The sequence below is a fragment of the Macrobrachium rosenbergii genome, chromosome 22 (genome assembly GCF_040412425.1).
Source record: "Macrobrachium rosenbergii isolate ZJJX-2024 chromosome 22, ASM4041242v1, whole genome shotgun sequence".
In the NCBI taxonomy this organism is placed as follows: domain Eukaryota; kingdom Metazoa; phylum Arthropoda; class Malacostraca; order Decapoda; family Palaemonidae; genus Macrobrachium; species Macrobrachium rosenbergii.
In genome coordinates this window covers 20945440-20971074 of record NC_089762.1, presented here as the reverse complement: position 1 = coordinate 20971074, position 25635 = coordinate 20945440, and the positions used below count along the sequence as shown (strand labels likewise).

General features: G+C 37.8%; 1 protein-coding gene across 3 annotated transcripts in view; it reads left to right on the top strand.

The window, feature by feature from the left end:
• The window catches only part of obe (obelus), a 437154-nt gene that overhangs the window by 10408 nt on the left and 401111 nt on the right, over positions 1-25635 (top strand). For all 3 annotated transcript variants that reach the window (XM_067124317.1, XM_067124318.1, XM_067124319.1), the window contains exons 2-3: positions 11325-11416; positions 21035-21435. In XM_067124317.1, coding sequence (XP_066980418.1) covers positions 11371-11416; positions 21035-21435 — 447 coding nt within the window. In that variant the 5' untranslated portion in view covers positions 11325-11370. The remainder of the gene's footprint in view (positions 1-11324; positions 11417-21034; positions 21436-25635) is intronic.

Sequence of the window (25635 nt, the reverse complement as noted above, 5' to 3'; positions counted from 1 at the left end):
CCAGGGTTCAGCTCAGCACTAATAAATAGATTCACAACAACAGCAACATAGTAAAAATCAACAACATCATTTGTTATTTACAATAATTTCATTAAAAGGATGGATCAAGTTGACCATATGTTATAAAAAGAAGCCCTGGGAGCAACTGATGGAACTTTGTGGAATTGCTGCAAGCTGTAAGGTATTTAGATTTTCAAGTGCAGGCTATAATTTAGGATCTTTTTTAATTATCAAAAAGCCAGATCCCCAAAGCATCTGTTAAGTTGAGGTGCTACTGTAATCCCTTTCATATATTTTGTTGCTTCATAGTTAGTAGTGACAACAGCTCCTGCAATTTAATGCATTATAAAAGATTTGTAAAATGGTTAAATACGAATGGTTTGAGTTTCCAACGGCAAAAAAGTTAGTAATAAGTAATTGTACTTATCTATTGTAGTACAATGGAAGTATTCATTTTATATAAGTAACTTACCAAGTAATTACATAGCCATAGCTTCTAACTTGCACGGCAGCCTTTTATTTAAAAAATCACGGTAGCACTTCAATTGTTTAGTGTAGGTGACAAGCCCCACCCACTAACGGGAGTACTGGAAACGACTTATCTGAAAACCTTATTCCGTTTCTACTGGCTCTCGAGTAAACATCGGGGGTTTGCAGCAGCTTTTGTTCATTGGTTTTCGGGTGAATAACTGGATTTTGATGAAGTATTGTCGCTTATTTTGAGTAGCCGTCAAGCTTTGATAGCTTTCAGGATCAGTTTTTCTAGTTTTTGTTATTATTATGTCTGATTCAAGTTCATCTAGTTTTGGCTTCTGTAGCAAAGGTTGCAAAACCAGATTGATCAAATCATCATATAATTTACAGTAAGTGTAGGGGCCAGTAATGTAGTAAGGAGAGAACTTTTGCTAAATGTCATGTTTGGCCTGAGCGCCCGGCGCCTGCTCTCAAGCTCCCAGCACCAGATGAGCATAAGTGGAGGGTACTTAAATCTCACCTAGACAAGTAAGTGATGGGAAGAAGAATGCAGCCTCCAGTGCCAAAAATCATGCTTCTCTTAGCCAAAAATCTATACCTAAGCCTAGGTTAGAAGATAACCCTGCTATTCCTTCTTCCCCCTCTTCTGCTTTTTCTCCTGCTAAAAGCTTTCCTACTTGTAATCCACCTACTCGTGCACCTGGTTCTCTTGCTTCCAACCCTTGCCATGGCCAGTCTCGAGTCTGGGTTAATCCAAGAGATGCTAGGGGGATGCCACTTAAGGACGACAGCAGTATTATGCATTTGCAACTTCAGTAATGGAACCAATATTTTCTTGCTCATTTTGTAACTTATCACCTAATGTTATACATGGTTGTAATTGCCTTGTGTCACAGATTAATAATAAAAAATATATAAGATACTTGTAAGAACTTATATTTAAAAAGAATATTTTTTGGAAAGAAAACATTTTTTTAAAAGCCACTTTTTAGATTTGGAATGCTTTGTGCAGTATTTTCTGAGACAATCTCAAATTTTTTCATGACAATCTTACTCCTTAGCTATTCAAGAAACACCTATAAAAGTACAAAAAATATACAACAGTTATTAATTGTTTGAATGGGTGTATATGTGTGTGTGTGCATGTTAATTATCCTATGCACACTAACTTTAAAACCAATATTACTGTTGTCACTGTCATTGTAATTATCTATCTCGATGTCACTATTTGATGAAAATGAATAAGCATTATCATCAAAAGCCATTATCTCCAAAATTCACAAAATAAACAAAGATTTATAAAAATCTTCGACTGTTGCTCAACTTCAGGGTACAAAAGCCTCCCTGGTCCTGCCCCCCGGGGCTGACGGAAGGTTTACAATTTTGCTATTTTTATACCTGTTATTAAGAGAAATCTGGCATCTTTTATGTTCAAGAGTGAGCTGAATGGCTGGCGAGACAGCTGACGTCACTTAAAGAGAGCTAAGGGGAGGAACTAAATTTCCTGCGATATTTGAAAATAAAGCGTTGATAATATTGATGTCGTCCTTGTGCAGCATATAAAGTGTTGATTTTAACGACACGCCGCACCTTGTGGGCTAAACAAGAAATTTAACCTAGTAGTGAATACAGTGAAGTGGAGGACGTCGCTACTGGGATTAACAAGAAATTTAACCTAATAGTGAATACAGTGAAGTGGAGGAGGTGGCTACTCGGCCTGCTGGTTCTCCTAGGCGAAGGTCACTGTCTTGCTCCCCTGAACCTGGGAGAAGACATACAGGAATTCCAATGGAGGCCAATGGGCTTGGTCCCACGGGTAGCTGCCCCCTCAGTCAAGCCTGTTGCGCATTCCCAGGTATCAGCAGACAGCCAATGGAAAGGCATCTTGACAGGAGACAGTGTCGTGCAAGTGGAGGAGGTGGCTTCTCATCCCACCAGTTCTCCTAGACGAAGGTCTCTGTCCTACTCCTCTGAACCGGGAGAAGACCTCTGAACCGGGAGAAGACATGCCAGAAGTCCAAGGGAGGCCAATGGGGTTTGCCCACGGGTAGTTGCAGCCCCTCAGTCGAACCTGTTGTACTCATATCCCAGGTTTTGACAGACAGCCACTGGAAAGGCGTCTTGTATGTGCACCAGTTTTTGCCCGACTCTCAGGACTCCAGCCCAGTCTGGAAGCGCTGCAAGCACTCTAGATTCATCTCGTCCACTGGAGAGGCACGCATATGATGCTGGCCGCTCTTCTCAAATGCCCAGTAAGTGGTTTAAGGAGCCGGGTCACAGCCCTCGACCTTCCTGCAGCGCAAGGGACAATCTAGAGTATTTCTCTCCAGAGCGTCCTGTTGTTGGGCACCAGTATTTGGATCCCAAGCACCCAACGATCCCTCTCAGGCACCGGTTGTCTTCATCCAAGCGCCCATTTCCTCACGAGGGCCCAACACCAGCTCCAAAGCGCCTGCTGCCAGTTTCCGAGCACCCGGCACCAGCTCCCAAACGCTCAGTACCAGTTGCCAAGCACCTGGCGCCAGCTCCCAAGTGCCCGGTGCCAATTCTTCAGTACCAATCCCCTGCTCGGAGTGCAAGCGCCCACTTCCGACCGCAGATCTCATAGCCTATGCAGTTCTCCTTCAGTGTTTGCTGGCAAGTTTTCCTACCCTTTTTGGGGCTCCAGCTAGCCCCCGGTCTCGCTTGCCTCGACCTTCCTGATGAGGAGCCATCCAGATGACAGACTTAGGCTCCCCCCAGTGGCGCTTGCCTCGCCTTCTAGTAAGGCACTGAGGGAGATTGAAGATTGGCTTTCTGCTAAGAGGGAGTAAGGTAAGGTTTCCTTTGCCTTTCCTCCCTCACACTTAATCCATAGAAGGTATATTTCCTACGCCACTGTAGAAGCTCCTTCTTCCCGACACTCGTCATTTTCTTCGTTAAAAATTATGTTTTCGTCGGCAGAACTTGACCAACTTGTCAAAGACCTCTTCGGGGTGTTTGAAGTTTGAAGTTTCTTGGACTGGACGGTCGGAGTGCTAGCCAAGAGCATTGAAGATTGCAGTGATTTAGCTGGAGACTTTGCCTCAGACTGGCTAGGATTCCTTTCTCGTGCAGATGAGACCATCTTGAACTTGCAGCTCTCTTGTCTTTGGGAGTTTTGAAGAAAAGAGATTTATGGTGCTCCCTTTCCACTAAAGGAGTCACTCAGACCCAGAACTCGGACCTCCAAAAGAAGTCGACTTGGGGTTTTCTTGCTCATTCTTCCAAACACCCCAAGGAATCATCCGCGTTTGTTCCTAAAACGGTCTCTCCTCACCAGAAACATCCCTTTCGTGGGAGTAATCCCAAGTTCAGTCTAGAACCCATTCCAAAGTCTGCTTCTCAGCCAGAACTATCAAGAGGAGCTCAAGTCCTTGCCCAAGAAATGAAGAAGAAGCCCTCCGTGCACAAGTGGGAGCCAGACTTCTTGAGTTTTGGGTGAAATGGAGTACTGTATCAGAGGGACAGAACAGTAGATTGTCAAAGTTCTGAGGGAGGGCTACACCATTCCATTCATGGAGAGTCCCCCTTTAGCCCCTTCTCCCATCATTTTGACGGCCTACACAAGAGGCTCTGAAAAACATTTGGCCCTTTTAAAGGAGGTCTCCTCTCTCCTTCGAAAGAGAGCCATAGAAGAAGTCAAGGACATCAACTCAGAGGGCTTCTCTACCATCTGTTTGTGGTCCCCAAATCATCAGGGTTTGGAGACCTGTCCTCAACATAAGCGCCCTCAATCTCTTCATCCGTAAGATGAAGTTCAAGATGGATACGAACCAGTCAGTCCTTTCATCCATTCACCAGGGCAATTGGATGATAAACCTTGGATGTGCAGGATGCATACTTTCACATCCCCATCCATCTGGACTCCTGGAAGTATCTAAGGTTTGTCTTCCAGTATTCCGACTCATTCAGAATAAGTAGAGCATTTTAAATCGTCAGTGTTATCATATAGCCTAAACGTTTCGAAACGTTCTGACCTAATCGTAGCCTAAGTCTTATATATGACACCCAGGTTACTTCATTCTTACGATAGTTCAAATTGTGATTAAATCAATGCATTGCGTTGTTTATATTAACTAAAACGATATAAACTTACTGTTGGCACATTCAGTGTTCTTAGCTCGAAATACCGTAGTCAAATTGGCTTGAGCACAATCTCTATTTCATGACCTTCATCCAAAGCACACCTCAAGAATTCTCCTTACATTTAGATAGGCATATCTCCTAAAGGAAGTTTTCCCCCTATGTACTCTAAGATGAAAAGGAATACTTAAGTGTATTTGAAGGCACCGACAGCTATGGCTGCATTCTTGAGTCCTTATTAGCTCGAACTGCACTGTATATCAAAGGCGGCCTCTCCAATCCCTATTAAGGGAAAAATGCACGAAGGACTTGAAAATCTCCTCACTTAGGAACTGGAAATTATCATCAACCTTCAGAAGTCCCAGTTGGCCCTGTGACAAGAAAACCTCTATTTGGAGATATCTCAACTCTCAGACTTTTTGGGCTTTTCTGTTTGCCATCAGAATCGCCAGATACCTTCAGATGATCCACAAGTTTCTAGTCCTTTTGTCTTGCTCAACCCAGTGGATGAAAGTACTGGGAACTCTGTCGTCCATCAAGACATTCGTCAAGTTAGGCAAACTTCTTAGAGTTTTGCAGTTCTACCTCAAGGCCAACTGGGACAGGGAAACACAGCCGGACACCTATGCATTTCCCATAAACCCAGAGATCACGTCAGACCGGCAGTGGTGGCAGTCCGAACGAAGACTTTTGGAAGGAAAACCCTTTGTCCTCTGAGCCCAGACCTAGACTTCTTTTAGACTCCTTGGTTCTAGGGTGGGGAGTCCTCTTGGGGAACCTGGGAGTTTCTGGGACGTGGTCGCCAGAAGAACAGAACCTTCACATCAACATCAGAGAGCTGAAAGCAATTCACGTAGGACTTCAGTGCTTCTCAACCCTAGTTCACAACAAGACTGTGGTAGTCCATTCATAAAATACCACAGCCCTAACATACATACAGAAGCGAGGCAGCACTCACTCATTTTCTCTCTGCCAAACAGCGAGAGACTTTCTACTGTGGGCATATTAAAACCGAGTGAGTCTAGTCACTCATTTTATTCAGAGCAAACTAAATGCTCTGGCGGACGAACTGAGCCATCAAAAGCAGGTCCTTCCCACCAAGTGAACCTTGGATCCCGTGGTCTGTCAGAATCTGCAAACTATGGAGCAGGCTGACATTGGCCCCCCTCGATGTCGGACACCTTGACATGGTGAGGGGGCTCTTGAACCCCAGGATTTTGTTCCTGGGTTTGAGTCCAAGAGTCTCATACGTAATTATATATTTCTTTGGATTAATTTAGTGGAATTTTCCACTTTTGCTAAAATTTATTGGACCTGTTAAATAGGAAACGATATCATAGCTGGGATTGGGTTTATATCTGAAGCTAAATAGTGGGAACTGTGGCAGGACCATCAACTGCCCGATAATGTTCGGACCTGAGAGTTTTCATATTGATAGCTCAAAGGCAGATCTGGTTCTGGGAATAGGACTCTGGCATTCTATCCGGTTTGCCTGTAACATGATTGGGGTGAGGATGATTGTATTTTTGTAATACTCTCAGTCCTAGCAAGCAGGTTTGGCTTACACTTGGGCTGCTCTAATCATGTTGTGCCATCCCCTGGCGGGTAGGGTAGGAAGCCGACATTTGGGAGTCAGTTCTCACTTATGCCATTGGTGAAAGAATAAAACTCCATGAAAAGCTGGTGACATCTTTTTAAGGTTTTCAGGTTAATTTTTTTCTCCTCAAATCTTTTTGATAAATGAAAATAAAGATTCGAGTACCCCTGGGCCCTTTGATGGTAGCAACTCAGCACAGTTGACAACCGCTGGAACCTCCTCTGACAACCTTTCTTTAGAAAAATCAAAAAAGAATCCTAATGTAATCACACTGGAACCTTGTGCTCCAGTACAAAACAAATCCAAAAGAAGTAAATATTGTGTATACCCAACCTTGACTCATTTCGACTCTCTCGTTGGGAGTGGAAGTTGGTCAAGATTTCTAACCAGAACAACAAATTTCAGCCCTAAAGTTGGAAAACTTATTATTAAAAAGACACTCAGAGACTGAAATGTCATTAAGACAAATAAAAATAAAGATGTGGCTTATAGAAGCCTCAACAAAAAACCAGTCTGAAGACTATTTATCCATAAAAAGTATTGACAGTATATGCTGTTGGACTCTCTTAAATTGAGATATACCAAAGTCCAAGATTGTGGGGTATATATAATACCAAGTAAACAGAATAATAAAGTATTAAGGATTGCAAAAATAAAATTTGAGGGTCAAGATCTACCTCAAAAAATAAACATTTTGGGCCAAAATAGAGAACTGAGACCTTATGTTCCAAAGCCACTACAATGTCAAAATTGTAGTAAATATGGACACGGAGAAAAACTGTCGAAATGAACCTATACGTGCTTATTGTGGATCTGACGAACATGCCACACAATGGCAATGTAGTGAGCCAAAATGTGTAAACTGTGGACAAGATCATCATGCAAGGTCCAAAGAATATATGTACTATATATACAATACAGAATTGAAAATGTTACAAGAACAGGGATGTTTATAAGAGGCTAAGATGGAATTAAAAGTAAGAGGAATTCAAGATCCATCCAAGAAACACATATTCTTCAATAACAGGAACCAATAAAGAAACAAAAATGCATAGAAATAGAAGTAACGGAGCACAGAAAAGTAAATCGCAAGAAGAAATTACTGTGTGAACAATAGGTAAATATACTTTAGCATCAACATCACGAGAGGAAGTAGGAAATTTAGGCACAGCCATATATGTACATAACAAAGTAGTTTATGACAATATACCTGTAAACATCGCTGACTTGCAAATATCAGGTATCCAAATTTGAATAAAAACGATAATTATGTAATTTATAATTTATACAACCAACCTAATAAAAATTACGACATTGACAAACTTAAAGAATTACTTGATACTATAATGCCAAGGAGCCTTCATTAATAGTAGGTGATTTTAATGCTCATAACCCGATGTGGAACTGTAATTGTACAGACTCAAATAGAGCAGGGAATAAAATAGAAGAATTCATAGATTCATATGACGTGTGCTGTATAAATATAATGAAATCAGCACATATTTTTCTAAAACACTTGGAACATTTTCCTCAATCGACTTAACTCTTATGTACAACAAGCATAGTAGAAAGATTGGATTGGAATACTGTTGACGACTTGCATACAAATGATCATTTCCCAATATTAATCATTATTACAAAGTGATCCCGCCAAGCATGCCCCTCAATATAACATTTATAAAGCAGACTGGGAGCAATATGAATTCCACACTAGGAATATCCCACCATTTGAATGTTTAAAAGACCATTATGGAAAATTTCTTGTTGATTTCATTAAAAATGCTGCTGATAAAGCAATACCAAAATCAAAATCTCATCCAACAAAAAACAAAGTCCCATGGTGATCTGAAAAACTAACAGAATTAATAAAAATAAAACACCAAATTGGAAGATGATCAGATAATTTGAATAGAAAGTTCAGTAAAATGAATAAAACATTGCTGGTATTAGAAGAAAATGTACAAAAACTGACTATTATTATTAGAAATTTGATACATTAAAACCTCTATATAACAAAATATTTGCAAAGTTCAAAAGAGAAGTAATCCAAGGAAGAATTATTTCATGGAGGAAATATGTATCAGATCTCTCTAATGATACTCCCATACAAAAAATATGGGAAAAATTCAGGGAAATAAATGGTACCCATGTTAAACCACCTAAACATGCCATAATAAAAGATGGTCAAAGAATTCTTGATCCAAAAGAAATAGGCACGGTAATGTAATGGGAGAAAATTTAGCAGTAGTAAGTAGTGACAAAAATTTAGATGAGCATTTCTGCACAAAGAAAAACAATATAGAATTAATAACAATAAATTTTGAAATAACAGAAGATATATATTATAATAGGAAATTTAATATAGAAGGGTTGGAATTTGCTCTGTTGAACAGCAATAAGTCTGCCCCCTGTAGGTGACAATATTTGTTTTGAAATGATCTGCCATTTAGCACCTTTGGCAGAGTCATAATTATTAGAGTTTATAGCCACTTATGGCTTCGAAATTTATTTCCTGATGAATGGCGTAAAGCTATAATTATTCTTATCCCCAAACCTGGAAAAGATCCCAGTAATGTGAACAATTACAGACCAATTTCTTAAGTAGTTTATGCAAATTACTATAGAAAATGGTAAATGCTCGACTAACATGGCACAGTTGAGAAAATAAAATATTGATTCCCACTCAATTTGGGTCACAATGTAACATATCTACACTGGATTCTCTGTCTAACTTGGAAGACCACATACGAAGAGGATTTGAGCGAAAACAAATTTATATATCCATCTTTTTTGACATAGAAAAGGCATGATACTACATGGAGATATACAATATAATAAACGTTACATAACAACAGCATCCATGGACATTTACCTAGGTTTATGCAAAACTTTCTGACAAATCGCACTTTTCAAGTGAGAATTGATGATGTATTGTCAAGTACATTTCCACTTGAAAATGGTGTTCCACAAGGAAGCATTCATAGTGGCATGCGGTTTACTTTAGCAACACGTGTAAATGATATCAGTAATAATCTACCAATCGGAATTAAAAGTAATTCATATATGGATGATTTTGCCATATATTATTCAGCATCTCGCATAAAACATGTGGAGTGAATCAATAATAAAACTATAATAAAAATACTGTAGATGAATGGGCCTCATCTGTAGGCTTTAAATTTTCTATACAAAAGATTAAGCAATAATATTTTATAAAAATAAAGATTGGAAAAAAGGTGAAGTAGATTTAAAAATCAGAAATCATTCCATACCAGTTGGCCAAACAGCAGAATTTTTGGGATTAGTATTTGATACTCACTTGAACTGGAAAGCCCACATAACATGTGTAATTACTGGGTAAGTTACCTATATAAAAATGATGTTTTTATAATAAAGTTTTATATGTACTTACCCAGTAATTACATGATCGGAGCCCTCCCTCCTCTCCTCCGATGGACATATGGCATAAACAGATTGAGGTTGTTTGCTAAGTAGTTCCCGGTATTCCTGTTAGTGGGCAGGACCAGTCACCTGCACTAAACTTTAAAGCATTGCCCACAAAATTTTGAGTTCAAGCTGCCGTGCAAGAGGAAACTATCTACAGCTATGTAATTACTGGGTAAGTATATATAAAACTTTACTTTATTATAAAAATTTCATTTTCATATATACTTACTGAGTAATTACAGAATGGGAGCCCTCCCTCCTCTGCTCTCATGGACAAAAGGGCACAAGTTAATTGAGCTCTTCAGCTGTTTTGTTCCTATTATTCCCCAAAAATGGGTGGAGCTAGTCACCTACACGAAAACAATAGAAGTGCTTCCGCGAATTTCAAAATTCAGGCTGCCACGCGAGTAGAATCTATAGCCTACAGCTATGTAATTACTTGGTAAGTATATATGAAACTTAATTTTATGATGAAAATAACAATTTTCTCCTACTATCTCTTCGTCTTGAAGTAAGGGGTTGAATTTTCGGGAGCCAGGGGGTACAGTGTACCTGGAGCACCCACCAGTTTCAGTGGATGGGTTGTGTTTTCAGTGAAGGTGACAGCATTGTCTGGTTGTTTTTTATATTGGTACTGCACCCAGGGCAAGGGCACTTGTGTATGCTTTGCCAGCGATCAGACCCTCTCTTACTAGGTAAGGGAATGACAAGCATTGTTTCAGTGCTAGCAAATTTTCTTTTTTAAAGTCATTACCATGCCTTGATGTTTTGGAATAGAATATGTCCATGTATCCCACCCCCATTCAGTGTGGGATTCAGCTATGTGATTACTTGGTAAGTTACTTACATGAAAATGACATTTTCATAATAATGTTAAGTTTCATACATACTTATACAAGTAATCACAAAATCGGATCTTGCCCTCCTCCCCTCTCATGGACATAAGACCACAAACAGAATGAGGTTTTCTGCTAAGGCTTCTCCAGTACTCCCATCAGTGGGCGGGGCTTGTCACCTACAGTAAACAATCGAAGTGCTACCACAATTTTTTTAATTAAAAGGTTACCACACGAGCTAGAAACTATAGCTATGTAATTACTTGGGTAAGTATATACGAAACTTTAATTTTATTATGAAAATGTAATTTTTCAATCTGATATGTATAAATTGACAGATAGTCTAGATTCCATAATGAGGGATGTCATGGTTTCTGTTCTACACTAGTAGGAACCATTTTTGAAAAACAAAGCAATATTCATGAAGGAAACATTTTTCAAGATACTTGACTAAATCTTGGTATGCATTACAAAAGCAAAAGATTTAATTGTACTCAGTGTCAGAGTATTAGAATCATATACCTTAAGCAACTGCTACTGCAAGTTTTTCATGTATTTTATATTGTACTGAGGTCCCTGCTACAGAAAATATACTGCAGGGTACATAAGGATTTTTGTAAAATATATTAACCAGCTCACTGGGTCATTTACAATATTCCTTTTGTCAGTTTATAATGAGCTCAGTATTTTATTTTGCTGTATTTTATATAAGTGTTTTTGTGTCAGTGGATCCAGATTATATGTATGTATTAGTGTACTTTTCCATTGTGTCATTATGCAAAGTGTTAGTATTTTTGCATGGATATTCATCATCATAAAATGATTTAATGTCTACCTTTGTTATATTGGTACTTATGATTTTTCAGATTTGAATGTGACTTGTCTCCCAAACTACAGTAGGGGTCTTCAGCCATGCCCCCACATCGAGAAACAGATATTTTAATGAGAAAGGAGAGTGGTAAGTACTCCAGTTTGATGTATTCAAGGTTTGTTCCCGTGGAAATATAAACCATCACCTTCAGTGTAGGAGTAATCATTGGTACATGCTAAGTTTGGCTATTGAAACTTGATAACAAGGTAATTAACTGGGTAAGGGGGGTGAGTGGGAGAATACCCTCCATTCACCTGCCATCACTGAGCACTTTTTTCTTCAGGTTTTTTCTGTTGTGGAGGTCTCTACTGCACCCTTGCTAGGCACTCTTTCATTAGGCATTGTTGTTGAAACCTCTAGTTGGATCCTTATATGGTTTTCACAGAATAGAAATGGAGAAAAAAATTAATACAAGGCATTGCAAGGGACATGAGCACATTTGTAGGTGCTTTATGTCTCCTCTGTCTCCACACAGGCATTGTAGTACATATTAGGGTAGGATTTGTAGTAATCTCTTCCCTTGTAAGGGGTGTGTTGAGTAGTCTCTCTTGTAGTGGGAGAGGTTCAGTAGGAAGAAGAGGAACGATAAGAAGCATTCGCTGGCTTTCTCAGGGGTAGTACTGCCCAGTGAAACTAGGACAGTCTGCTTGCCCACAATCATGCAGCTTCCTGACAGGCCCATTGCCTGCCACCATGTCAGTGTGTTATGTTGGAATGACAGCACAAGTGGTCATTTACCTGTATTCTTCATTAATTTCAGTGTTAATAAGCATTAGTTGTACAATTTGGTTGACCACGGCTGCTGGTACTGTAGTATTTGGTGTGCACCATGGTCCTGGGAGCATACCAGTGGATCTCTGTTTTGGGAGAGGACCCATCTTGTGCTATTGAGGACCTGATGGGACAGGACAGTATGTTGCCTCCAGAACCTCAGCATGCCAAGTTGGAATGGCACTTTCATGAGAATGTTGCGCTCATATGTTAGCATAATAATTTTGTGTATGCCTCCACTGCTCTGCACCTAGCCTCAGTCTTGTTGATAGAGTTCACCCTTGGGTATGCTCCTGAAGCGAGACTGTCAGGTTGATGTGATCCCAGATTTTGGGCAAAGTGAATGGTTTGATCTCTGGGTTAGACAGCTCCTTGCTGTCCAGCAGACTGAGAGAGTATCGCTTACTGTTGATGTACAAGTGTAGGTTCTATGTGCCTGAGGAATCAGATACTACTTCCCTTCAGTTGAACTTGTTAGTCTGTGGGTTGACAAAGAACCTATCCATGGAGAGTCTCTATCAGAAAAGTACTTCTATCTTTGCATCAGTCAGGAGCCATGGAATCTTATGCCATGGCTGTTTTCTAGGCTACTTTGTGGCTTAACTTTTGGTCGAACACTCTGGTTGACTTTGCCATTACAGTTGTATGATTGGAGAATGAGAATGCAAGAGTTTAGTAGGTTGCTGATGTCAGGAGGAAACTTCTTCTTGAGGAGATGGGACATCTTTCCTTCCCTGTTTAGGTTTTGACAGAGAGTAGTCTCATTATGCAAAACAGTCCAGTACTAGGTTTGTCCTTACTTTTCCCAGAAAGGAAGGTGGAGGCAGCTTTGGAGAGGAGAAGATCAGAGTCCAGTGATTCTTTACTTAGACAGGTAACCCAGCCTTCTTCCTCTGGAAAGAGTAGGGGTCAAGCCCTTCCTCTCCCAACCATGGCTAGAAAGGAGGGAAGTGGAAGAAGAAGGGAGAGGTCTGCTTAGCAGAAGTCCGTTTTTTTATCTGCTATGGGTAGTGGTATGCTTGTCATGCATTGTGGCAGAGAGTGGATGGAGCCATGGGTAGTTTGTGTACTATGGACAGTTACCATATGCCATTTAGGGACCACTTCTAGCTTTATAAATGGCACTGTTCCTTTCATATCCTCTGAATTCCCTGAAAGCTACTATCATCTCTTCCTTGTGAAGATGGTAATTGGTGGCTAAAGACTATCACCAGTCTTGCTCCTTTGAATGGTCTTGCCCTTCAAACTTGGTCCTAGGTAGAAATGGCACAGTTTTTGTTGAATTCCAACAGAGGGGTGGACTTCATACTGTTATTGGATCTGAAGGACGCATATGTTAAAGTAACCATTCATTAGTTCTGGAAGTACCTCAGCTTTCTCTGCAGTTGGACTGTGCACCAGTTCAAAGCTGTGTGCTTTGGGCTGGCAGTGGGCCTGCAGGTATCATTATGGGTTATATGCCTGCTGCATTATGTAGACAGTTGCCTAGTTCTGGTGTCCTCTTTAGATCTAGTTACAGTATTCTGGAACAGAGAATGCATTCTACCATTTTGTCATGAACTGGGGTTCATGAAAAATTGGGTGAAGCCAGATCTCATACCCAAGTAGTAGGCAAAGTACCTGGGCATTGTAATAGACACAGGCTTCAAATCTCTCCCTTCCACTTTTTTAAGAGCTAGCTCAGAGAGGAGACTGTGCAGTCCCTCTCTCTCCAGGAACAAGTTTGGCTTGGGCAAATCAGTTTTTGGCCACTATATCATCTCAGAAGACATTCATTCTGCAAGAGCAATTCCACCTGCATTTGCTTCTGTGCCAACTGGAGCATCACTGGTCAGTACCAAATGATCCTCCCTCCCAGCTTGTGCCCTTGAGCAGGGAAATTTTAGAGGATTGTACATGGTGGATGGATTACAGGAATCCTTTTGCGGGAATTCATTGAAGTCTCCATTTTCCAAGATGCATCTGCTCACAGAAGCATTGAAGAGTGGTAAAGGTGCACAGCTAAATGGGTTGAGAATGAGCATCTACACCTTGACGCTGTGGAAATGCAAGCGGTGTTACTTGCCCTGAAATCTTTCCAGTAGGTTATCCCGAGTGGGGAGGTTATCCAAAAATCCCGAAAGAGAAGGGCTTTTCTCACAGGACTGCACTGCAAATGTTGGGCTACCTCTGGTGTTCCTCTGTGAATGTGTACTAAGGCAGGTGGGCCAACTTCTGTGATTGGTGATGTAAAGGGTTCTGTTCAACATATCACTGATTTCCTGGTATACCTTTGTTGGGGCAAGTTCCTCACAGTCTGTGGTGAATTGTTATTTCACAGTTTAGAGCCATGTGTTTAGACTGAAGGGTATGGAACTCTCTTCACCAGTAGCTATCCATGCTCGCAAGGAGCTTGAGCTGTCTTGTTCTCCCAAGCTGGTTATGACTCATTTTCTGCAGTCTAACCCAGGCACCATACAGATCCTATCTTTAACCTCAGTGAAGTGCAGTGGGGAGTTACATGGCTTATCCTATCAAGTCTGGCACTTGCAGGGTTAGGACTCTCTCACCGTACACTTATAAGCTGGAGTATCGGGTATCCCAAAAGCATGCAAATGCAGACCCTTTGTCTAGACTGCAATAACTCATGGAGGTTGGATGTCAAAGATGAGTCTTCAGTATTGAGCAACTAGATAAAATCCCTGTCAACTCTTGAGACATGCGCTCTGCAACAAGAACTGGCCCTGTTTTGTCCAGTTTATGAATATGTTATGTCTGGTTGGCCTCACTTTGTAGAGGAAGAGCTGAAGCTATTCAAGGGTAAAGAATTGGAATTAACTGTTGAAGATGGTTGTGTACTGTGAGGCTGAAGAGTAGTAGTACCCTTGGCATATTGCAAGGCAGTTTTTAAGAGAATTAAATTGTGGACACCAAGGTATTATTAAAACAAAATCCTTGGCTCGATTGCATGTATGATGGCCTGGGATAGACAAAGATATTTGAGAGCTTTGTGCTGGGTTGCGCAGCTTGCCAAAGTGTTAGAAATAAACCTAGTCCCGTCCTCTTCATCCATGGGAGTGGCCTGGTGGTCCTTGGCAAAGAATTCATCTGGATTTTGCAGGCCCCTTTTTGGGAATACAGTTTTATCTGTTATTTCATTCGAGCAATTTCTTGTCTAATCTCGGCTATCTCCCTCCTTGACTACTATATCTTGGGTCTCCAGTATCATGCTACTCATGTATTCAACTTTGTCCTCTAGTTTCTGGGATTGTGTGAGTAGTGCTTGTTTTTTCCACCATCTTCATTTGAAGCAGTGTGATAGACATGTAATTTGAATTTTGCAACTGCAGCAAGTTTTATCTTTCAAGCTTTTCCCAAATCTACTTTCTTCATGTTTTCCTTGTACTCTTTACCTCTTCTAGTGTGCTTATAAGATCCTGCGTTTTTAATCTTAATTTTACTTTTACGTCTCACAGAAAAGGAATATGCTTGTAGTCTATATCAGCACATCCCTCCTTAAATTAAACGATCCATATGATGGTCCTACGCATTTTGTAAAATTTCTTTGCTCCTGACATGAATACTGGAATACAGTATACCCCAAACTTGCATGATTCGAGTTGCACAAATTCACAGATGCGAATATTTCTTTGGAACTAATTGTCATACACAAGTTTTTCACAGACACACGAACATTTGCGAATACTGAGAAACCCTGCAAAAGTGTTTGTTTAATTTTTTATGTGATTTATAAGTTTTCAAGCTTTTATGTGTAAATTAAATAATATTAAATAATAAAAGTAATAATTTCTCTCTCTCTCTCTCTCTCTCTCTCTCTCTCTCTCTCTCTCTCTCTCTCTCTCTCTCTCTCTCTCTCTCTCTCTCTCTCTCTCTTTACTGAGATGAGAGAATTTTTATGGTACATGTATATGTTTATTTATTTTGTATGATAAATAAATTTTTTACCTAATAATAAGTACTAATTTTGAAATAATAAGATTAAATAATAATAATATATAATATATAATAATAATAATATAATATAACTGTAATTAAAAAATTTGTATGTGATGCATATTTTAAACAAACAAATATCTTCCCCTCATGTTTTGTAAGAGGCTCGAAGTCAAAGCTGTCAGACATGTCAATTTAACAAGAAGGGGGAGTGTTGCTGATTAGCGGGCCAAAGGTTTTATATGTAATTCTCTCTCTCTCTCTCTCTCTCTCTCTCTCTCTCTCTCTCTCTCTCTCTCTCTCTCTCTCTCTCTCTCTCTCTCTCTCTCTCTCGTAATTAGCACAACCTATGTACAGTAAACCCCCCGTATTCGCGTTCTCACAATTCGCGGACTCACCTATCCGTGGATTTCTCTTGGGAACATATATACATGTTATTCATGGAAAATTTGCCCATTTGCATTATTTTTCACTGAGAAATATTCACTAATTACTGTATTTTCATTTAATTTTCAAGACTAAATGCACTTTTTGTGATAAAATTCTTAAAATCCTCAGGTATAAGCTTTTTAGAGTGTTTTTTTTTTTTTTTTGAACTATCAAAATAGGCAGTTCTAAGTGTTTTCAGAGGGGTTTTAAGTATTCGCGCATTTTAGCTATTCACGGGGGGGGAGGGTGTGGTACGTATCCCCGCAAATAAAGGGGGTTTACTGTATTACTGTTTTTCTGTATGTCTTTAACTGTACAGTAGATAATTTTAAATTGATCTAGTTTTACCTGTACAGTCTACAAACGGTAAATGCACTGTTCTTAAACATAGAGATATAGAGCATTTCAGAAAAAAGAGAAAGAGACAAAGTGAAGTTTTTAAAAACGAGGTTGAGAAGACTTCTAAAAATAGACCGGTGGAATGGGGAGAAAGGGAAATAGTATATTAATCTTCACACTCTCCTCTATTTTTATGTCAACCATTTATTTCTTTTTTTAAGGGTAATGTATTAAGCTAACTTTTAACCCTTAAACGCCTATTGGATGTATCATACGTCGACTAAAATTGTCTGTTGGGTGCCGAGTGGACGTACCATACGTCGACTACAAAAAATTTCAACCTTCGGTCAACTTTGACTCTACCGAAATGGTCGAAAAACGCAATTGTAAGCTAAAACTCTTACATTCTAGTAATATTCAATCATGTACCTTCATTTTGCAACAAATTGGAAGTCTCTAGCACAATATTTCAATTTATGGTGAATTTTTGAAAAAAACTTTTTTCTTACGCACGGGTGGTAACTCAGCCGAAAATTTCATAAATTCTTTCGTAATTTTTGCACTGTTCTATATTAGCCGTTACATAAAGTTTTATATATGAAAATGTGCGCAATTTCGTGTACATTACAGCAAAATACAACCCATGGTTGTAGGTTTTATCAGTTTGGAAATATTTTCATATAAACCACGATAACTGCCAAAATTTCAACCTTCGGTCAACTTTGACTCGACCGAAATGGTCAAAAAACGCAATTTTAAGCTAAAACTCTTGCGATCTAGTAATATTTAATCATTTACCTTCATTTTGCAACCAATTGGAAGTCTCTAGCACAATATTTCGATTTATGGTGAATTTTTGAAAAAAACTTTTTCCTTACGTCCGCGCCAGAAAGAATTTTTGAAAAAAACTTTTTCCTTACGTCCGCGCCAGAAATTCTTTCGTCACGTTGTCGTAATGTTTGCACTGTTTTATATTAGTCGTTACATAAAGTTTTATATATGGAAATGTGTGCAATTTCATGTAGAATACAACAGAAAATAACTCATGGTTGTAGCTTTTATCAGTTTTGAAATATTTTCATATAAATCACGATAACTGCCAAAATTTCAAGCTTCGGTCAACTTTAACTCGACCGAAATGGTCAAAAACGCAATTATAAGCTAAAACTCTTACATTCTAGTAATATTCAATCATGTACCTTCATTTTGCAACAAACTGGAAGTCTCTAGCACAATATTTTGATTTATGGTGAATTTCTGAAAAAAAAAAAAAAAAAAAAATTTTTCCTTACGTCTGCGCGCGGTAACTCGGCCGAACATCTCAGAAATTCTTTCATCATGTTGTCGTAATGTTTGCATCGTTTTACATTAGTCGTTACATAAACTTTTATATATGAAAATGTGCGCAATTTCATGTAGAATACAACAGAAAATAGCTCATGGTTGTAGCTTTTATCAGTTTTGAAATATTTTCACATAAATCACGATAACTGCCAAAATTTTAAGCTTCGGTCAAATTTAACTCAACCGAAATGGTAAAAAAACACAATTGTAAGCTAAAACTCTTACATTCTAGTAATATTCAATCGTTTAACTTCATTTTGCAATAAATTGGAAGTCTCTAGCACAATATTTCGATTTATGGTGAATTTTTTTAAAAAACATTTTCCTTACGTATGTGCGGTAACTCGGCCAAACATCTCAGAAATTCTTTCGTCTCGTTGTCGTAATATTTGCACCGCTTTAAATTAGTCGTTACATAACGTTTTATATATGAAAATGTGAGCAATTTCATGTACAATACAAAAAAAAATAACTCATGGTTGTAGCTTTCATCACTTTTGAAATATTACCATATAAATCACGATAAATAGAAAAAATTTGACTTTCGGTCAACTTTAACTCGACCGAAATGGTCGAAAACTGCAATTGTAAGCTAAAACACTTACAGTCTAGTAATATTCAATCAATTACCTTCATTTTGCAACAAACAGGAAGTCTCTAGCACAATATTTCGATTTATGGTGAATTTTTGAAAAAAACATTTTACGTCCGCGCGTTATGAATTCATGCATCATTTTGTGATAATATTTTCTCTGTGTTGCTTTGATCGTTTTAAAATTTGTTATATACCAAAATCATCGCAATTTAGTGTACAATACAACTAAAAAAAATTAACTCATTAGCTTTAACCGTTTTGCTTACAGCGCGATTTGTATACAATTATATACAAGTTTTTTTTTTTTGCTGTCATATATTCCAATATTTATATATGATAATGATATTTTTTTTCATTTCTGATGGTTGCATACTAAACTTCAGACAATGACAAAAAAATGAGCCAAAAATAAACTCTTAATCTTAAAAACTAAGCGTGCTGTGATTTTTTGAAAAAAAATTTTTTTCCGCTTCGGCGCTAACTCACCAAACGCCGCCGCCATACGTGAGACGTTTTTGTAAATAGGGCTTCGGCGTTAAAGGGTTAAATGAAATTAATGTAACTCTAATTTCATTTAAAAACTAGTTTAACACTGAATTTCCATCTTGTGATATCTAATGTAAGAATAACTTCTCCTTCTCTCTCACTCATGTTATTCTCTCTGTTTCTGTAATAATTCATAAATAACTTAATGTGATATTTCAAGTAAGAACAATCTCTCTCTCTCTCTCTCTCTCTCTCTCTCTCTCTCTCTCTCTCTCTCTCTCTCTCATAGTTAGCGCTCACTTATTTTTAACTTATTATTTCTCAGTACATCTTTACCTGTACAGTAGATAGTTTAAATTTATCTAATTTTACCTGTACCGTCTACGAAGTGTAAATGCCCTAGTGTGGTATATACGTTCTAAAACATAGACATAATAACTAAGAGTTGTATTAATCCAAGTGAGACACAATAACTAAGAGTTGTATTAGTCCAAATAAAAAAAACACTTCGTTCATGAAAAAGCATTTCAGAACAAAGAGAAAGAGATGTAGAATAAAGAAGTTATTGAAAAGAAGTTGAGAAGACTTCTAGAATAGATCAGTCGGAAGGGGAGAGAGACAGAAATTGTCTTCCAACTCTCTATTTTTCTGTCAACCATTTATTTCTTTTTTAAGGGTACTGTATTAAACTAACTTTTAAATGAAATTACAGTAGCTTTAGTTTCATTTAAAAGTTAACTTAATAATTAAGGAGCATGATTAGGGTCATATTTAGTGTTTAAACTTTAGAAATAAGCATTTATTAGCATTTTTAGAGACCGTGCCAAACTTACGCAAAAATTCACCTTGCACGAGGAGTTCTGGTACCTAACCTTGCGTAAGTTTGGGGTATGACTGTTGTTGTAAGTTGATGATTTTCATACAACATTCAAGGACAGGTAGGAAATGACCTTAGAAAGAGAGAGAGGGAGAGAGTTATAGATGGGAGAGGAAGGGGGCAAATGGTTAAGTCTTTGGAAATGATGCGTTGGGATGATTCCTTGTCTGTTTAAATTGTACAGCATGATGTAAATATGTATATAAACAAGTGAAACATGTGCCAAAGTGTCTTCAGTGCAACTGAGTTTTCTGTACAGCGCATAATGCTGTAGGATCCGCGGCCCTTGAAGCTTTCAGCCATGGCCCGATGGTGGCCTGTCCTATAACATTGCAAGATGCACGATTATGGCTAACTTTAACCCTAAATAAAATAAAAACAACTGAGGCTAGAGGGCTGCACTTTAGTATGTTTGATGATTGGAGGGTGGATGATCAACATACCAGTTTGCAGCCCTCTAGCCTCAGTAGTTTTTAAGATCTGAGGGCGGACAGAAAAAGTGTGGATGGACAGACAATGCCATCTCAGTAGTGTTCTTTTGCAGAAAACTAAAAACCAAATTCATATTTGGTGTTATCTTCGTTAGTCATTGCAGATGGAGTGTTCGTGCTTTAGGTGCTTGGGAGAATTGCATAGTGGACGAGAAAAGAAGAATACTAGCTTTGGGTCACCTTGAGGAGTTTGAGCTCCTCTGTTTGGATGTAGGTATTTGTATGGTTAAAGCATTTCAAAATTGGATTAGGAAAGAGGGCTGAGTTAGGGTGAATATTTGAGAGCCAATCCTGCTCCTGAAATCACAGCTGGTTTCATCAGTAAAGTCTTCTTTAGTAAGTCTTTTTGTTTAGAGTACCAGAGTAACAGACTTTAGTTTATAGTACACAGAACATGAAATTTATTTTTCAGATAATTTTATTGTTTTATTCTTTTGCAGGGGTGGGTCCTCCTCGTTTTACTGCTTTCCTAAGGGCGTATGGGAATGTCAGTCAGAATAGTAATAGCAGTATTCAGGAAGAAGATAATATAGCAAACTTATTGGCCATTAAAAGAGAAGAAAAAATTCAAGAGCAAAGAAAGAGCTCATTGACATGGCCATATATTAAAACAGAAGTGGAGAAGCTCGGGAAGAAACATAAAATAAATTTGGAATGCTACCTCAGAGAAATTTGGGAAGTGGCACGTTTGGTAGCCCCAGAATTGGATACACGAGAAGAAGCTGCTTCACATATTTTTCAAGTGTCTCACAATACGTCAGTTTTAAGTGTTAAACAGAATATGAAACTGAAACAGATGTTCGGTGACGTTAAACCTCAAATTCTCGAGAGAGCCCATAAGGTAAGGAATGCTTTTACTTGCCATTCTAATAAACTATTGAAAACCTCTAGATACACATGTTTTTATGAGCAGATTTTTATCCATACAGTAAAAGAATCCTAGTTCTGTAGGCCTCCTGGGACTAGATTGGTAGTATTGTTGTCTGTGATACTGGAGAATACCAGTTGGAGTATATCCCAAGATAAAAAATGACACTGGGTAACAGTGAGGCACAAGAGCCCCTGGAGTGAGCTGGTAAGTGTTGGCAGTATCTTGATTACTAATGTACTGTCCAAAAAAGTAGATGGCAATATTTGTGTAAATTGAATTGTAAATTCTAGATGGCAATATTTGTGTAAATAGAATTGTAAATTCTATTTTACCGTTTTGAAAAGTAGATCAGAATAAATGAGTTTCAAGTTCATAAATAATGTCTTTTATACAAGTTCAAACCTCTATCACAGAACAGCCCATATTTCATTAGTTGACGTTGGTACATAAAGTCTTGAAAATAATTATTCTTCAGCAGCAGATAAGAAAGGTGAGTGAGCCAGCGTTTCGTTTTGCATACCACACAACATCATGTTTTTACTTGGCCAGAACGAGAGTTAAAATTTCCGCTCTACATTCAGAATGCTTTTTTATAACTTGTTTTGTTTTATCATCGTAGGGCCTAGATTGAAGTATGTCTGTTCATTCAAATATAACAAGTGATAACTGCCGTTCTCAAACTCATTGGTGAGACCTAAAAGAAAAGAGTAAAATATAGAACAATTTGCATAATGTGTGTTAGAGAACATTTATATATATGTCATAGAAAAATTAACAACATTCTTAAAAAATACAGTGTCATCCCACTCAGTGGACAGTTCAGTGCTCCACCCCTTTCAGTAAGTAATGAAATCTGCTAAGTAACAAAGACTGACATAACCTACACAATAAGGTATGCATGGATCAATTCACATAGCTTATAGTATAGCGTAATTTCATATAAAGTACTGCACTTAATTGCCTGTGCTAACCGGTATTTTATAATGATCATTCAGTTTAAAATATTGATTTGTTTATTATTCAAATTCGGAGATATACTGTATCTGCAAAATGCATTACCTCTAAAAATACATCTGCATACCTGTACCTACTTATGCTTGCGAGATAGGTAAAAATACTGTACACAAAGGCATCAAACGTATTGGAAGTGTATACAGTAGTTTATCCTAACACAGTGCATATGTGTGTATCGAATACTTTGCTCTCTCTCTCTCTCTTTTGGGTTGTAAATTTTATTATTTTTTTATCTTTTATGCTGTGAAAATTGACAAAACATTAAAACAAAAAATTAGAAAATTTTATTAAAAATAAAGTAACATCTCAGTTTAATGGATTTCAATGTATTGGACTTGCAAGCTAACATATTAAGATTATTTTCCCTTATGCTTCCATTTTAGATGTGATACATAGTAAAATATATCTCTTCAATTGAATGTTGATTGTAAAATGCAGGTTAGTTTTGGTTAGGAACCATGTGGAATTGCTAGTAAATGTAAGATACTTTGTTACTTATCAGAAAGGCCACACCCCCAAGGCATCTGTTCAGCAGAGGTGCTACTGTATCATAAAATAAAAATAAAAAAAGGGGAAGGAGCTTGCTTGTGCATGTTATAGGCTTTAACGTAAATGGTATCTCTCTCTCTCTCTCTCTCTCTCTCTCTCTCTCTCTCTCTCTCTCTCTCTCTCTCTCTCTCTCTCTCTCTCTCTCTCTCTCTTACAGTACAGTACTCTAATATCCTTTTTCTTGTTAAGCCTAACGTGAGTACTGTATCACGCGTAACGATACACGAGAATGTTTTAACGCTATTGATATATTTCATCTCAAACACAGTCCAGCCTCTTAATTCCAGGAATCTTGGGACCAGGCCACTACCAGACCACAGAAAATCCTGGAAAATAGAATACACCCCAATAAAAATGAAGCTCCTATGTAAACATAGTCTTTCAAGCTAATTCCACTTATAAACAGCCTAAACTCGGTTTTTTTACCGAGGCAGATTTGTACTCACTCGCAGGGGTGCCCTTCTAGCCCGGAAAAGTTTTCTGCTAGCTGATTGTTTGCAAGTATTTTGTCCGAATAGCATCATTGTTTTCAAATAATTACCAAGTAATGTGAATCGAAACTTATTTAATAACCTAAATTTCTTCCTCAGATATATGTTTTGTTAATAAATAATGTTAACGAATAAAGAGATTAAGTATTGTGATGGTAAGTCTAAATTTAATAACAACACCTGCCGAAGTCAACAACAGGAGCTTTTTTTCGGATGCACGCTGCATAATTTTTGTACTTTTCACATATTTTAACACCAACTGGGATAAATTACACTAAGCATAAGAGAAACATTTTGTTATAAACTTTCTTTGAATACCAGAATCTACTAAAAACATGGAATTAATTAAACTCGCTATTGGTGAAAACTTCTGGGGAGGTTAAAGGAACAGCCTGTGGCGGCCTGGCGGGAAAACTGTTCCAGCTGTGTCATTGCAGCATTTTCCTGATTTATGTCATTGCAGCTTTTTCCTGATTTATGTAAGTGTTGAAATCAGTGTTATGTTATTGAGATTACTTTAATGGCTATATCTGCAATTAAATAGTTTCTATGCTTCTTTTTCTAGGTGCACACTAATAAAAATATATTTCGCAGAAATTAATAACTTACCCTTTCATGGAAGTTACAGCAGACAATGCGAGGTAAAACTTTTATTTTCTTATTTTATGCTTGTTCAGGACACATATAAAGTTAACACGAGTATCTGCAGATATTTTGAGAAGTGAAAGAATGTGTGACTGAGTAGAAAATGTACTATACACATATACATTTTAAGGATTAGTAGTCTATAGGCGTCTAGTGTCAAATACCGAGGAGGGGAAGGGAGGGGTAACTCGGTGAAATTATGAATTCGTTTAACTTTGATTTTTACGCAATTTATGGAACTCAAACCGAAAATAGTGCTATTAATAGAATCTATACCTTTACGACAAAATTAGCAAACCCTTTCTATACGGACTTACATCATAGGCCTACATACACCTACCCTAACTTATATTAAGCATCAGCGACTGTTTACTGTTACTCCTTACCTTAAAAAGTTAAGCAAAATTTATTTCAATTGTCCAACAATGGTGTAAGACACATAGACATAGGCTAGCCTAGTTTGAAATGTGTGCAAGAAATAAAGCCATAATAAGGGAAGTACATTATTATTATGTAAAAGAAAAAATAGCGTCTTCATATTTATCATCATATTTGTCATAATGATATAACAAAAGGCTTCAGCACAAAAGCCTATAAAAGATGATATGTATCTGACAAGTTTTCTTGCCCATCAACATTTGCTGGCATGTGGATATCATACGAATAACTAGGCCTATCTATCTAGGTAATTTTATCTAAATTTTATCTAAAGCCACAGGCTGTCCCTTTTGCCTCCCCAGAAGTTTTCATCAATAGCTTCTGTTTATTAATTCCATGTTTTTAGTAGATTCTGGTATTCAAAAAAAGTTCATAACATGTTTTTCTTATGCTTAGTGTAATTTATCCCAATTGGTGTTAAAATATGTGAAAAGTACAAAAATTGTGCAGCGTGCATCCGAAAACAAGCTCCTGTCGTTGACTTCGGCAGGTGTTGTTATTAAATTTAGACTTACCATCACAATACTTTATAATCTATTTATTCGTTAACATTATTTATTAACAAAACATACCTGAGGGAGAAATTTAGGTTAGTAAATAAGTTTCGATTCACATGACTTGGTAATTATTTGAAAACAATGATGCTATTCGGACAAAATACTTGCAACCAATCAGCTAACAGGAAACTTTTCCGAGCTAAAAGGGCACCCTGCGAGTGAGTACAAATCCGCCTCGATAAAAAAAACAGAGTATAGTTGCTGACTTACTGTACTAATTGGCTAAGTTCTGACACTGCTTTTTATCATTTTATTACATATATATTATCACTTTATCACTTCTAACGCCATATAGTTAATATCTTTGGAATCTTTCTTCATATTGTACCTTATAAAACACATTTAGCCTACATTCCCGAGTTAGCGTAGCCATATATGAACTACAGTAGTACTTGACTTTTCTTAGAATGTGAAAATATTATCGGTGAATTCATCTTCTAAATTCACTATCTTCATAATTATCACAATTAGTTTTT